Raw genomic sequence first — 16,450 nt, forward strand, 5'->3', positions numbered from 1 at the left:
ACAACCATGTCCCTTTAATTCTTTAGAGAAGAATTTTAAAATACTTGGTTTGTAAATGTAAGGTCAGCTATTGAACAGAGGTTAACGAGCTGGGTATTTATATGCCTATATTTTCTTGCAGTTAAAGCCAACTGCATGTAGAAATCTGGTAATAGGGGGACAAGTGGTTATCTAGGCATCTAAAAACCCATTTGCACATGCAATTGCAGTCATTGCACATGCAAACATTGGCTTGAGTACAATGACCTATGATCTCTTAATCTGGCCCTTGTATGTCAAGCCAGAAGTCCTCTGAGTAGAGTGCAGTTTCAGAACATGGAATGGAGATTTTCTGACTGGTAAACTAGTAACCCATTAGATGAGACCACAACAACCACCATCAAGTTACCTTTCTTCGCCTATCTTCCTCTGCATATTTCTCTGCATTCTTCACCATGTTCTCAATATCATCTTTGCTGAGGCCACCAGAAGACTGGATCACGACTGTGTTAGAAAATAAAGTACAGTATTAAAAAAATCTGCTTTGCATTTTAATCTCTTCCCCTACAGCAGAGATCGAAATAATCATGCCCTTTCAAAGAGAGCGCTCCTATATTAATGCTCCAGCCACACCAACTAGTTTATGTTGCCAGGGATCGTTTCCTTGTACTAATGAGCCGCTAGCACAAGGCATGTATTTGAGCCAGTGCAATAGTGACACCATAGAGCAGTGGTTTTCAAAAAAAATTTCTGGTGACCCAGTTGAAGAAAATTGTTGATGCCTGTGAGCCAAAGGAGCTGGGGGATGAGGGGCTTGGGAGGGGGCTCTGGGCTGGGGCCGGGGTGAGGGAGGGAGTTAGGGCTCTGGGGTGGGACTGGGGGTAAGGGGTTTGGGGTGCAGGAGGAGGCTCTGAGTTTGGGAGGGCTCAGGGCCAGGGTAGGAGGTTGGGGTGCAGGAAAAGATCAGGGCACTGTGCTGGGGATGCAGGCTCTGGGGTGGGGCAGGGGATGAGGAGTTTGGAGTGCAGGAAGGGGCTCTGGGTTTGGGGGGGCTGAGGAAGGGGTTGGGGCGTGGCTCAAACAAGGCAGACTTTCCGCCTGTCCTGGCACCATGGACCATGCTATGCCCCGGAAGCGACCAGCAGCACGTCTTGCTCCTAGGCGGAGGCATGCGCAAGTGGCTCTCGCTCACAGCACCCCCCACCAGCTCCCATTGGCCGGTTCCTGGCCAATGGGAGAGCGGAGCCAGTGCTAGGGGCGGGGGCAGTGCTCGGAGCCCCGTGGCCCCCCTGCCTAGGAGCTAGACCTGCTGCTGGTGCTTCCGGGGCACAGTGCGGTGTCGGAACAGCCTGCCTCAGCCGGGCAGCACTGCTGACAGGACTTAACAGCCCACTCGGCGGGGTTGACCAGAACCATCGTGACCCAGTCCCTTCCATTCTGCGATGCAGTTCTGGGTTGCGACACACAGTTTGAAAACCACTGCCTTAAGAGAGTGCTTAGTATAAACTAAGATCTGATAAGAGAAGAGTGCCAATCCCCAATGACATTCATTCCTAGTGCCGCATTTACCACTTCTCTGCTCTCATGCGAGCATTCAACTTTTGGGCTCAGAGAACAACCCTTGTACATCTTCAAAGTAACAATGCTGAACGGCTGCAGTTTCTCACAAAGTTGCTAGTAGTCTGTCTTATTCTAGTTAATGTACCTATCTAAGGAGACCTACTAGAAAGTACAAGTACAAGGACAGAACTGCACTTGGAGAGGCTTGGTAGAATGGCAACTCAGATAAAGGCTCTGTTCCCCAGCTGTGCTAGATACTTCCTTTGTAACCATCTGCAAGTCACTTCACACTGTTCTTCAGTTACTCCACATGGAAAGTGAGCCTGTGTATAAGGCCCTCAGGCCAAGGAGGCATTTTGGCTCAGAATGCAGGAGGAGCCTTTTTATCAGGTCATGGAGTTTCCTTTCACTTTTGGAGAGCAGCCCAGAGCAATTCAGAACCTGGCTTCAAGTTTGTTTCCAGCCATGCTCTCCCTCCATTTCCTTCAGTGATAGAGCTGTAACTAGCTTTCAAATAAAGGCAACTTATTTTTTCCTACGCTGCCCTGTGAAAACTGCCTTGTTTGAGCCAATATCACAATCTACATTTCAAGTGGGGTGGCGTAATGCAATTTCATTGGAAAGCAAGGGACAGATGTCATTGGACATCTTACAATACTTCAGGAAGGGAACCAATTTTAGGTCATCTCAGTAAGCACTTAATTTTTCACAGAGTATTCTAGGTGACAGTGAGCCTAAACCCTAAAAACCTAATAGCACGAGTCTATTTCAAACTTAGACAGGGGATAAACAAGCCAGAGGTTTACAATGGGATCATGGTTGCAACCTTTGTTATTCGCTACAGATCACTAAGGGCTGGGACGAGAACGTGGTCCCCCATATCCAAGGGGCGTTATCTATACTAATCTAGAAGAATATCTGTTGAACACCTGCAACCAGCTAATACAAGGCGACAAACAGTGCATGCTTCTGCTCCAAATTAATTTGGTGTTGATAAGGTGTTTTTTGTGTCGTCAACAGCAGCAACAGGACTGAACCCAAAAATATTCACCAAGATCATTAAACCAAGTTTCTAATTATGTTTTCTTCAGCTATAACCCACCATTTTTGAATGAAGCAGAAAAAATTGGAAGTCAACAAATTATCATGATAGGAAAATAAGTGTCAAATAATGACAATTTTTCTTCAAGCTTTGTAGAAATCCAGCAATCCAGGCTAAAGAAGTTTTCCAAGCCAAAGTTATAGGGCTCTAAACAGTGCTTCATGGTTACAACAGTAATTGTGGAGGCAATATTGCCTCTAATATTTGATTGTGTTATTAAGTAAACATAGTGACAACAACTTCAGCTCCCCAAACTCCCTGCAGTTAAAAGATGATGTTTCTAGGCTACCAGAATCAGCTGGTTATCAGGGGAATCTGCCTTAAGCACCTGGGTTTTAAAATTCTTGTGGCAGAGTAGCTAGGAATAAAGTACATTCTTAGTACTGTGCTTGTCTGATCAGATGCACTCTTCATGCCAGGGTGCTTGGTATTGGCCAGGTGTCTTGCTAATTAACCTCCTCCCCCTAATAGGACTTGGCACACTGATGCTGTCCCATGACTAGACAATAAGCTGCTAGGACTATTGGCATATGACACTAGTTTCTCAGATGGACAGTGTGCCAAGGAGCACAGCAGACAAGTGAAAATGAGCTCCTACCTAGTCCAGGGTTCCCAGTCACCTACCTCCCTGCTCAGCCCCCTCCCTTCTCCCCAACCAAAGGAAGAACAGAACAGTCCCTGCCCCAAGTGCCACTGTGGGTAGGTAGCTCTGCTTCTTGGAGGTACATGGGGGCATGACCTACAGCTGCTCATTTATCACTATGAGGGGACTTCTCTTCTGCCTACATCACTGCATTTCACAGAGTGAAAGACAGTCAGGCTGCTTTCAATGCAACTTCATCTGCTGAAGTGAGGATTTAAAAGCTGGTCCTATTTCCCACCAGCGATGAGTCTCAACAAGGGCTGCTCATGTACAAGGCTCATTTTAAATGTAAGCTGGGCAACTGTAAGGTAGTAGCTGAGGGTCACAACAGCCACTAAAACCCTTTGGTGGTCCATGCAGAAATAAAAGTTAATGAACGAGCCAGGTTACTGAAGGGTGCAGTTTTTTACTGAAGCCACCACCACTGCCTCATACTGCTCCACTCCCCAATCACAACATGCTCCGACTGTGCCCAATGCCACCCAGTTCATTACTGCCTCCCACTGGCTGGCTGTTTGAGAGTTGAGAGCCAACAGCAGCAGGGGCAGGGCACACCTCTGCCAGTACGGAGAACGCAACCAGAGCTGGAGACCAGAGCTGATGGGGAGCCTGGCACATGGGTGGAGTCTGCGTCCCTGGGGGAGGCAGAGTCTGGGGGGAGAACCAGTCCAGGTCCCAATGCCCCTCACAGCAGCTGGGAAGGGCTCTACCATTACAACCCCAGCTCTAGATATGCCTCCCCACTGGTGGTAAGGGGTGGAGCCCCACCCCTGCTTCTGTGATGGAGAGGTGCTTGGGCCATTAGGTGGCACTGCAACCTGGTGTGTGGGTGCCTGTTCCCAGTCCTGGGCTCCGTTTGCCCTGTATCCCGTGACTCCCCCTTACTTTAAGCACAGTGCCTGGTGCTCAGATCTGAGTGGGCTGGGGGCCAGCTGGGTTGACTGTGGCTCACCTGTGGCTACATCTCTGCTGCCTACTGGCAGGCCAAATAAAACGATCTGGTGGCTGGATATGGCCATCAACATTCCATCCCTGGTGCTCAAGGTTTAACACACTGGAGCTGATACCACGCCTCCTGGATAACTTTTCAAATACAACTTGTCCTACCTCTCCCCTTCCCTCCATTTGTCTGCCTATCACCTTCACCTGCTGTGCCATGTCTGACTCTAGACTGTAAGCTTTTTGGAGGGCAGGGATCACATCTAGTTTGAGACATCTAGCACGCTACTGGGGTTCATACACTCAGAGGTTCATACAGAGTAGCCAAGCATAATTCCATACATTTCCTTCCCTTCACTATAAGGGATCCAATGATAGCTGCACTTACTTTGCTGTTCACGTCCCGTCCCTTTATCCTTTGCTGAAACGTGAACAATTCCATTAGCATCAATGTCGAATGTGACCTCAATCTGGGGCACGCCCCGTGGAGCTGGAGGAATTCCAACCTGGAAACCAGAAGTGCTTAGCCATTAGTTCCCCAACAGATGTGGGCTTGGTGTACAAGCCTTCAGTGTTATGCATATGATCTTGGTGAACTGCCAATTCAACTAAAACAATCTCAAAGCAGATCCCAGGATATGCTTGTCAGAATTTGTGGCAAATTAGTGGTATCTGACAGACTTAATGGGACAGACCTAATTTAATGCAGCAGCAGACTTCTACCCAGAAGCTAGGGAAGCTGCCATAAATGTCACGAGAAGAGCAAAAGCTGTTTTACAACTTAATGCCAGTAAGTCACTTTCCCCCTCCCATGCATGGTAGCAAGTTCAATTTCCTTTAGTTAATTACTTGGGTCTATTCTAGGGAGAGCCAGGCCCTGCTTGAGGCTACCCTATTTAAATAGTGACATATTCACCATGCTTCAGGAAAGGCAAAGTCCTGCCTTACTGGAGGGCTCCTTCCAGCAACTGGATAGAGTTGTCAAGCAGGAAGAGGCCTCTTAAGAATCCGTATAAGCTTGAGGCGGCCCCGAAACAGTACATCCCTATACAACATGACTGCTTTTGAAATTAAATCACAAGTGTCCATACGGATCAGGAGGACAAATACCTGTACAGGCTGATTACTTATGAAGAGAGTCAACTAATCAGCCACTCTGAACTGCAGCAGCTACGTCCTATACACAATCACCCCTTGAGCATGGTAACTGCTGTCTAACACAGTCTAGGCTGCTCCAAAGGGACTTGAAGGGAGGGGGTGATTGGCCAGCTACTGGCTGCCTCAGGGACAACTGAGGAGCAACATGGGATCTAAGTAGTGAGTTATATTTGGCAACAGGCTCCAACATCCTAGTTCCATGGGTACAAAAATCATCAATCCCTCTAAGATCGTATGGCTACTGAAGGCAGGCTGACAGTAAGGCCTACTGATTTACAAGCCTGGATCACTTTGTGCTTTACATTTGTGGGGTAGGTAAAATCAAATGGCTTCTGTGAAAGTCCCCACTTTCAAGAGAATGGGGGGGGGGGGGGTCAAACAAAATGGGAGGAGGCTTGGAACTTAGTGAGTTAAGGTAGTTTAAGGTCATGAATATTTAGTGCAAACATACCAAAGTGAACTGGCCAAGAAGCTTGTTGTCAGAAGCCATCTCTCTCTCACCCTGGCATACTTTAATCTCCACTTGAGTCTGCCCATCAGCTGCTGTAGAAAACACCTGTAGAAGGGGGAGAAAGAATATTTGACAGCTTACAACCCCTGAATTGAGCTACTTACTACACAAAGACAGGGAACAGCATGAAAACTAGGAAGTTAGGCTGAAGGGATAAAGAACTACTTTAAATGTGTATTAACCCTCCATGCCTCACAAGCCTTTTAATACAGTAAAGATTTTAAGGCAAAAAGATAAAGATTGGCAGGCACCAGGGCAAGATTTCAACAGGCAGTCAAAATGTTTGTCTGGGAGTCAGAGGGGAACAAGGAAACTAGCGCTGGAGCCCAATCTTTTCAGTATCCCTGCAAGATAGGGGGAAGAGCATTCTCTAGGACTCCAGACCACCAAAGGTCGTTTTGGCCGTGCATGGTGCTCAGTTATATTAAGTCTCCGCACCAGTTCTCTTCAGAATGATGTGTTGATAGTAACATCATAGCACAGACACAGCCCAGTTCTGTCCCAAGACAAAAGCTCAAGGGATTTCTCACCACATGCTTCTAAAGAGGGGGGAGGGAAGTTGAGTTTATTGGGTTGAAATCTACCTCCGCCCCGACAAAGAAAAGTTACTCACTAATCTGCCTCATTTTGTGTTGGATTTCAGCCTCTCCTTCCACTTGGAATTCTATCTAGGTTTTTGGGGATGAAAAGGAGAAGAGACTCTTCTGGGATCCCCTGCTCTCCTCCCCAATGGCTGCCCATTGCAGGGACCCTCATTAGCCAGCTGAAGAAGCCCTCAGCCTTGGATGGTTGCTAGAGAGCAACACAAGGCATATCCTCTCTCTCTCTCTCTCTCTCTCTCTCTCTCTCTCTCGGGCAGAGGGCTGCCTTAACAGGGTTCCCAGCCCTTGCTGCAGTGAGAACTCTTCTTAGTCCTGAGCCCAAAAATGCTACCACATGACCACTATTAAGCAAGCTGGATCTTCACTGTGTGTTCAATTCCAAATGCCCTATACCTATTCCCCACGTTGGGTGTCCCACCTTCTCCCTCCCCAACCCTAGGATCACGCCCATGCTGCTATCTCTGCACACAGTGCTCCTCCAGTCATGCTGCCACAAGCAGCAGAGTGAACTGTCTAGCTGTTCAGTTTCAGTCTGCTGGGCCATGAGGAAAGCACTGAGTGGCATGACTTCGACCCTCCTGGGCAACATGGATGGGGGGAAAAAAAGTACACTTATCACAGTGTCCCCATGGGACTTAAATACAGGGACAGGGCAGAAATAGAACATGGGGCACCCAACGCCTCCAATTGTGCTGTCCCCTAAGACAACAGCCCAGGAACGCCATCAGAAGCAGACACTTACCAAGATGTTTAACCCTCACCTGGCTCTTCTTGGTTGGAATCGTCGTGTTCCTGTTGATGAGCTTAGTGAAGACACCTCCCAGCGTCTCGATTCCCAGGGACAAAGGAGTCACGTCCAGCAGCAGCACATCGGTGACATCACCAGCTAACACACCACCTTGAATAGCGGCACCAATAGCAACAGCTTCATCTGGATTAACTGCTTTGCTAGGAGAACGGCCAAACAGATCCTGCACAGTCTGCTGCACCTGAATGAGTACAGAACACAGCCCATGTGTAGGGAACTCCTGCTATCACAGCCTGGCTGCCACAGTCCATCCCATGGTATAGTGAAAATATGTATGAGAAAGGAACCCCTCATTATCTGTCCTCCAACCAGCTGTCACTTTTGCCGTTCCCTTCCCCACACCCCTACTACTTCTGCCATCCAGTGGCAGATAAGATTAAGCTTCAGGCCCATGACTGGCTCCTACTCCCCCCATCCCTCAATTTGCTCCTCATAGCACCCATTTGAGTGGATTCAGGTGTACCCATATTTGCCCTACACCTACATCATCTCGGAGGCCAAAAGACAGCCAGTCCCCTCCTCTGGAGTACTGTTTCCAACCCAGTGAGCCAGCAGTGAGTCACCCAAGGAAGGGGATGAAGAACTCTAGCTCCCCAGAGTTCAAACACTCCCACCTACACTGACCCCTAGCTCACCACACTCAGCAATAACGCAGCAACAACCTGCTCAAGCAGAACGGAGATCACTTATCCCAGCTGGGCACAAGTCAGCACATTCCAGGCTTGTTCTCCCCAGAGCTGGGCCCAGCTCTAGGGACTGAAATGCAATAGTAAGCACAGAACCGTGGGACAGGTTAGAAAATCCACAGAAAGGAGGGGGCACACCTCATCTCATTTAGTATATTAAAGAATAAATGAAGCCATATGAAAGGCAACAATATCTCCAGACCCTTATTTACTGTGGTGTTTCAGTAGATACTTTGCTCTCCACCTTTTCAGAACAATATGCTGATGAAGATCCATGGCTGAAGTATCAGGATAGGAACTCAGCTGGGTGTTTGAAATACTCTACATGGCTTTCAATTCCACTCCAAGGGGCCCACTTCCACCACTGAGATTTTAGCTGATGCTCACAACTCCTCTGCAGCCCAAGCTGCATTAGTGGAGCAGCCATGTTCTGCACAGGCGAACACTGTGCTCCTGGGGAGCTGTGAGCACTGCTCCAGTTCATCTGCCCGTGAACACTCCCTTGTACATAAAGGAAGACCACATAATTAACTGGAAATCTTCCCCCTAGGGGGCATGTTTTACAGTGCAAGGGGAAGCATTAGTTCTGATCACAGACCTGACATTTCCCGGAGCATTGTCTGTGTGAGAGCAGTTCCAAGTAATGTCAAATTTCACCCCAGCAGTGGTGTGGAGGGAGAAAGCTACATTACTGTGTGCAATACACAGGTGCAGGTTTCGGTATGCCTGTGCTCAACTCAGCCTGCAGTTAAAGCTCTGAGGGAGAGTAGTCAGGGAAGCGTTATGTAACCTTGCAAGGCCACATGGTGCTAGAAAGGTATAAATAGGATACTGATATTTAAGTAGTGTCTTCCACCCCCAAAGGATTCTCAGTACTTCAGGAAGGGCTTCCCCCACCATGGCAATGAAGCCACAGTGTGTAACACTACATAAGACTCAGACAGACGGCAAGAAAAATATTGTACCCAGTTTAAACTGCAGGGACCTTAGCAAGGGGGGGATGTAATCACTGGATTTTGGCCAGGACAGCAGCTTTTAGTGACTTCTGTCCTGCAAACCTCACAGTATGTCTACACAGCATTCGAGCACCTGCAGGAGCAGCCTCCCAGCCCTCGTCAACAGACTTGGGTTAGTGGGGCTCCTGCTAGTGCTCTGAAAGCAGCTGTGTAGACATCACTTTGAAGTAATCACTCCCAGGCAGACCCTCCTCAGCAGTGTACTCTGGATCCTGGATGGCTGTCAGTCACAGTAAGATAATGATAACATCTGAAGAGTACCACAGCACCTACTGAGTAAAGCAGTCTTTACTGTTCTCCACAGACTGGGAGAGAATAACTGAGGGAAACAAACCCATGGCAGTGAGTCTTAGAGCAAAGGTGAACTGACTTGGGCTGGTGCTGCAGGGCTAAAAATAGCAGTGTAGACATTTGGCCTTGGGTTGGAGCCTGGTCTCTGAGATCTCCCCGCCATCCACTGGGTTTCAGGGCCTGGGCTCCAGACTGAGTCTCTACACTGCTATTTTTAGCCCTGCAGCACAAGCCCATGTGAGTTGGTCTGGGCTCTGATACTCACTGCCATGGGTCTTTTTTTTCCCCTCCCCTGTGTAGACGCACCCTAAGAGACCTCTAAGTAGCAGCATAGTCCACGTTCTTAAGGACACCCTTGCACAAGCATGTTTCCCACTGACTTCAGGGAAGCTGAACAGTTCTTTTTGGAGCCTGGAATCTGAGAACACTAAATCAACAGCAGGCAGGTCCTAATGTTCAAGACTCTGCATGTCTGCAAAGCAAGTCTAAGTCACCTGCTGGTGCTTATCACCATAGGTATATCTAGGTAGCCTGTGCTAAGAGAATAAGGCCAGTGAAACCTGCTCACGCCAGGGAGCAAACACGTACCCAATTATGCATTAGCGGCAGGTGACAGAATGGCTTTGCCGATAGCCAGAACAGTGAACCTACAAGATCCCTAGATGGCAAAGCTAAGTTGACAAGAGGGGGTGAATTCCACATAGGTCACAAGTCTGGCAACAGCATAGTGACCCACAAGCTGCTCTCCCAGGCTAGAGAGAAAAAGTCTTAAGTTCTTAAATCTCAACAGCACTGCTTACGTTCAGTCCACATCAGGCAGCAGGAGCCAGGAACAGAAATTTGTAATACCTGCCAACTCTCACTGGTCTTGGAAAGGGTAATCCCGTCAACAGTATCCTCCAGGCAGGCCCCTGGATCAAACACCAACCCAAGCAGGGAGTGGCAATTGTTCTACTCACATGAGCAGGCATGCCTGATCCTGTCCCCCCTCCCCACTCATCCTGCTGACTATATAGACAGCCTTTCACCTACAGCATCTCCAAAGTTTCTGGAATTAGGACTTAGGTCCCCTTTAAAATGCTTTTGTGAAACACAAATAAAAGTGACTCAATCCTTGGACAAAGGCGTTAAGTGGTGTGTCACAGGGGAACATGCCATACCTTAGGCATTCTGCTCATGCCACCAACCAGGATGACTTCACCAATGTCACTTTTGCTGACTTCAGCATCCTGCATGGCTTTTTGGCAAGGTGCTACTGTCCTCCTGATCAGATCTGCTACTATCCCCTCAAACTGGGAACGACTAAGCTTCATGTTCAAGTGCTTTGGTCCAGAAGCATCCATAGTAAGGTAGGGCAAGTTAATGTCCGTCTGAAAAACAAGAATTTACTGGTTATCAGAAGCAGGAAATCAAGACAAGCAACTATATGTGGCTTTCAGTATTATGTATTGAATTGTGACAACTGATCACCTACAGATGAAGCCAACAGGTTTCTGTAAGAATCCCTTTAAGAATCTTTTGAAAAAAAAAAAAAAAAAAGTTCACATATATTTTAAGATTTCTGTACATCTTTACTCCATCCCCTATCGCCTCAGTTTAAGGAGGCTGGTCACATTTTATATTCAGGTTCCAGTTATAAATAGCTTATAAAGGATAAATTATTAATATTATAAGCAGGTTACAGACATGATCTGCTTATGTTAGATGTTTAGAACCATGGCTATAGGCAATCCATTGACCCAATAGACTTTAAAAATCTAACAACTGATTAACCATTTATTAAAATATCAATCATTAACTCATTATAAACGACATCTAAACAGAAACTTAACATTAAGTGCAACCACAGATCCTCCATGGTTAAGACAAATCCCATGTATTCTTCCCAATTTCTTCAGTGGTGCAACTTTTCTGTACATTTACCTTATTTTAATTTCATAAAGCTGAGTCAGGCCCTGTTCACAGTAACTTTGCAGAGTTGTGAATTGTTTGCTGTAACCAACATGTGTAAACACACAGGAATGGCAGTCTAGAAACCACTAGCCCCTTATTACAGCCAATGTTTTTCATCAAGATCTTCACATCAGAGGTTAAAAAAAAAAAAATCCAAGTAGAAGAAAGTGACAAAACCCCATAGAGAGAGCACATGCGTATTTGCTGTTAAGAGAGTATAGAAAAATTCACCAAATACCCTTTCTTTTTTTGTTTTGTTTTTTAAAACACAAGACAGCCTACTTCACCGGGGTTAAACATATTCAGCAATAACAAACTGTTTTCTCAAAAAAACAAACAAAATCTCTATTTTATAATATTTATGCTTGAGAGCAAAGCCAATTGAATATTTTAAACAATGATTTCCATTTAAAATTAAGCACCAGGTATTACAATTTAGAATGCTCATTTTCTCCAACTATTTATGCAAGAGGTTTAAAATCCAGTGTCCCTGCTTATAAGTTCACTGCACTAATTTGAAGGCATGGCAAAATAATGGCAAAAGTGCTGAGTCATAATGACACCACAAATCACTGCAAAACATTAATGCCTCAACACACATGCTCACGCACACAATCACTCGATGGAGTAAGTTTGCAAAATCAGAACAGGTCCCTTGTTATAGGCCAGGGCTGCGGCACCAAGCTGATTTTCAATGGCACTCACACTGCCTGGGTCCTGGCCACTGGACCAGGGGGCTCTGCATTTTAATTTAATTTAAATGAAGCTTCTTAAACATTTAAAAAACCTTATTTATTTTACATACAACAATAGTTTAGTTATATATTATAGACTTATAGAAAGAGACCTTCTAAAAATGTTAAAATGTATAACTGGCACGTGAAACTTTAAATTAGGGTGATTAAATGAAGACTCGGCACACCACTTCTGAAAGGTTGCCGACCCCTGTTATAGACTAAAGCCACGCTCTCTCCTCTTAAATAGAAAAGAGACACTAAAGTCATATCAAAGATTTTCCTGAAGGCTCTTGCTTATTTAACTCTTACTGGTGCAGTACAGAAGAATTTCCTGGCAGAATGGAGTGTATTTTCTAACAGCGTATGTTCTCTCTCCGGTGAGCTAGCAAACCAGAATCTGTTATGCCCTTGTCAGAACTATTTATCCATTGTGACTGGCCTAAAGACCATGCTTCCTGTGATCTCCCCACTTTGCCAAAGAAAACTCCCACCCAGAAATAACAGTTCTTAACACTAGTCAAATCCTGGAAATTGGAAACAGAATGAAGACAAACTCAGACACTGTCTAGTTGACTTCAACAACATCTAAGTGAGACTGCTCCCTTCGATGAAAAATGGTTCAACGTTAGCAGCGGATAAAGAGGGGGGGTCTGGAAGCATCTGATGTGTGAAGCAGAGGGTGGGAGATATGATCCTTGGAATCTGCTCTCAGTGTCTAGTGACTAATCCCCTTGTGTGCCACTTTTAAAAGTAGGTTTTTTTTTTAAACAGATTATTTTCTTGTCATTATGCAAATAAGTAGTTCAGTCAGTGGTTACATTTAAAACGACAAGATTTTGAATTGCTAGAAGTAAAGCCACAATGTACCAGAAGCAGGATTATCAGCAATTCAATTCCTTGATGCCCTCTAGAGTTCTGGAATAAGTAGCATGCAGACTTAAGAACAAGGTCAGATATTCCTACAGGAGAGAGAGGGGACATCTTTTGTGGTCAAAGCTAACAGGATTAATATTCCTATCCAGGAGGTAGAAACCGCCACTGTTGTTCTAAGCCTCAAGCAATTACCTTGCATCACCTAACAGATGTTCAATTTTCTCAGATTGTTAATACCAATACTAGCTTGTCAAAGCATTTCCCCACAGAATGATGTCCTTTGCACATACTCAAGTTTGTTTTATCAACCGAAATCGCTGTCTTCACATTTGGCTGTGTGCAAAGTAAAATGTGCAAAGTGACATATCAAAGTGGCCTACTAATGCACTTTATTATCCAGTCATCTCACCTGCACAGATGAAGAGAGCTCACACTTGGCTTTTTCCGATGCTTCTCTCACTCTCTGAAGAGCCATGTTGTCTTTAGTCAGGTCAATGCCCGTCTAACCAGTAAGAAATGTGTGTTAACAAAAAACCTGCCAATCTCCAAACACCCATTAGCCTGCAGCTGTCATTTGCTGTAGGCCACCCCCGTTCCACAAAGACATCTGCAAAAATTAGAATTTGGGTCCTAGTCCTTTGTCTGCTTATCCCCCACACTTGTAACCATAACAATAAATACAAGTATTTAGTATTTTACATACATTAGCCCTAACCACCACGTGAAGTAGTTTTGTAGTGATATATCCATTAACAATTAGAAGAATTGGGGCAGACGCTGTGCCTTGCTGAAGGTAACACTGGATCAAATGACTGAGTTATGATTAGATTGCACAATTTCCCAGCTGCCACCCTTGTGCGCCATCTACTAGGCAGTAGCATCATGCAGCACTAGTGGATTTATGTGGCCAATTTCCCTTGTAATATGAAAGGGGGTTAATTATCTGTAGGACAACCCCATAGAGACAGTGTCAAAGGAACAGAAGAGCAGAAGTCTTGCTATTCTGTTTGACCTAGACTCCCGTGAGATGTCCGCTCTTTAATTTGTATTTGTTTTTAGCCAAATAAGAGGCAGATTACTAAAGAGCAGCTCAAGTCATTTTAATAACCTAAATGCTAAAAGTGTAGGGCAATGGTCAACTAAAACTCAAAACATATCAATACAGAAGAGGATCCTCATCCTTCTAAGGTAATTTGAGAGTCCCTAGCTTCGAGAACTGGTTTTCAAAGCATTCTTAGTAACACTATCAAAATTACACATGGCATGTTAACTGTGCAAACAGATCTCATTTACCTCTCTCTTGAATTCCTTGACAATATGCTGCAGCAAGGCCTGGTCAAAATCTTCACCACCCAAGAAAGTGTCACCATTGGTAGATTTCACCTCAAAGACTCCCTTCTGAATTTCCAAAATAGAAATATCAAAAGTGCCACCACCCAAGTCATAGACTGCAATACTAAGACAGAAAACAGAGAGAATACACCCTTTAAAGACAGTCTTTTGGCTTGAACACTTTCAAACTCATGAGACAGGGGTGCAGATAGTCATGTGAACCTTTACATTGCATTCATAGGCTATTGTCTACAAAGGTGAAGGCTGATAGTGGGCCTGATCCTGCATTCCTTACACACTAAAAGTCCCCATTTGAAGACATCTGACTCCTATTTAAAGTGAGAGTTTGTGGTACACAAGGAATGCAGGATCACGCCCATTACGTAATTTCAGCACCTGGTTTACTGCACTATTCAATTCTTTCATCTCCTGGAGAACTGCTGAATACTAAGTTTTCCCCTGAAAAAGCCTTCTCTAAAAAGAGAGAGTTACCAAGCTGACATAATAGGCCCATTCCATGCACATCTGGAATTCCTGACTTCAAATGAAAGTTCTGGGTGCATATGGACTGCACTATTGTGCCATTACATAACTTCGGTCATTGCTATTACATGCCTTACTAGGGAAGGCTTCTCCAGGAGAACATCATACTCACCAATGCTCTGTGCCAACCACTGACCAAAGTAGAAAGACTGGAACTGGATATTGCAGTTAAACCAGCCTTAACATTTTTATTAAAAAGGAGAGCGCATTTGTGGTTTGCCCCCCATAAAGTCACAAGCAAATTAAGGTATGGAGCTAAAGCCCAGGCATTTCACAGTTATGAGACAGGTTTTGGGAAAGGCCAGAGGAAGCAGAGAGCGCTTACACAGCACTGTAAACTATGAACAATTCTCTTCAATAACATGAATTTACAGTTTGTAAGCTCTATCACAGCAAAACTGTTATGGTAATACTGACATGCAGAGGATAATAAAACTAATCTCTTAACAGGTACATTGGGAAACAAATGCTTTCCAGTAAACCAGAACCTGGATAGAGATTTTTACGCCAATTTAATCTTAAATATAAGGAACCTGTCAACTCAATCATCTTGAAGAACCATGCTAAGAAGTTATTACTAACCACAGTTGAGTGTTCTTAAATTAGTGGTGTGCAGTTGTGCTGCTGTGGAGCTACTGCTAACTAATTTAAGATGCAGTTTTGGAATGAACATCTAAGATTCAGGGTTTTTTTTTTTTTTTTTATTACTGTGGAATTAGTTTAGCAATAGGGTATGAACTAGTATCTTAAGCAGCACAAAGTCTTAAATTATTTAGAAAACAGAACCCTACAGTGCTCTGGCTAAGAGGGATGGGGATTACTAGCAGATATTTACACTTTGTCTTCAGCCTTGTCTAGACCGTAAGCCAGGGCAGCAGCAGTTGGTTCATTAATCACCCTCAGAACATTGAGTCCAGAAATCTGCCCAGCATCTTTAGTAGCCTGAAAAAGAGAAGAAAGTTGACCAGTGAGAGAAGTTAAAATCTCTGCTTACCAACACAGGAAATCCAGGAGCTTGTGACCCTACCTGCCTCTGAGAATCATTGAAGTAAGCAGGGACAGTGATGACAGCATTCTTCGCTGAGTGTCCCAGGTAGTTTTCTGGAAAAGAAAAACCAGCAAGTTATTGTAATTAATAAAAACTTCAGACCCACTCTAAAATGTTAGTACTTTGTTTCTACTCCCTCAGCTATAAACAGAATAGGGGTCCTCAATCTGGGCTTTGTGACTTCCCTCCCTTTATGGAGAGATGGGAGAGGGTCCCAAAGCTTTTTTCATTTTTAACATGGGGGCCACAGTATGGAAGAGCTTGTGACCCCTTAGAATCACAGTCACCTCAAGACATTTCTATGCTTTCCACTAGTGATCAGACAAAACTGGTTAGTGTGAATTCACCTATAACATTTGCAGAATTCTGTGCTTTTATAGGCGGTAGAAAACAATTCTGAGGCTATGTCTTTACTTTGGAATGTCTTATATTTGGTCAACAGACTGTCCACCCGTTTACTATCATTTGTTTGTCCAGTATAAATATTTTCCAAACAGGTTGATATACCGCAGATTAATGGGGACAAATAAAAATGTAATTTATGGTTAATCAGAAAAGCTCCTAGTTTTCTGGCACATCCTTATTCAGTATCATAACTTGCTGTTTTCTTTCAATCAATATTGAAAGTAGAAAGTCATCATTAAATGCAAACAAACTTGTGCAAGTATT

At 44.8% G+C, this 16,450-nt stretch overlaps 1 protein-coding gene and 1 non-coding gene across 2 annotated transcripts in view; both read right to left on the reverse strand.

Annotated features, from left to right (window-relative positions):
• The window catches only part of HSPA9 (heat shock protein family A (Hsp70) member 9), a 39,035-nt gene that overhangs the window by 5,867 nt on the left and 16,718 nt on the right, over positions 1–16,450 (reverse strand). Inside the window, exons 6-14 of the mRNA XM_054036926.1 lie at positions 15,761–15,834; positions 15,569–15,675; positions 14,152–14,314; positions 13,268–13,360; positions 10,456–10,665; positions 7,256–7,483; positions 5,833–5,937; positions 4,612–4,729; positions 389–483 (exon numbers count right to left, since the gene is read on the reverse strand). Coding sequence (XP_053892901.1) covers positions 389–483; positions 4,612–4,729; positions 5,833–5,937; positions 7,256–7,483; positions 10,456–10,665; positions 13,268–13,360; positions 14,152–14,314; positions 15,569–15,675; positions 15,761–15,834 — 1,193 coding nt within the window. The remainder of the gene's footprint in view (positions 1–388; positions 484–4,611; positions 4,730–5,832; positions 5,938–7,255; positions 7,484–10,455; positions 10,666–13,267; positions 13,361–14,151; positions 14,315–15,568; positions 15,676–15,760; positions 15,835–16,450) is intronic.
• LOC128842632 (small nucleolar RNA SNORD63) lies at positions 6,303–6,373 on the reverse strand. Its single transcript, XR_008446057.1, has one exon. It is a non-coding gene; the product is annotated as a small nucleolar RNA SNORD63 (small nucleolar RNA).

Source organism: Malaclemys terrapin, chromosome 8, assembly GCF_027887155.1.
Source record: "Malaclemys terrapin pileata isolate rMalTer1 chromosome 8, rMalTer1.hap1, whole genome shotgun sequence".
Taxonomy (NCBI): Eukaryota; Metazoa; Chordata; order Testudines; family Emydidae; genus Malaclemys; species Malaclemys terrapin.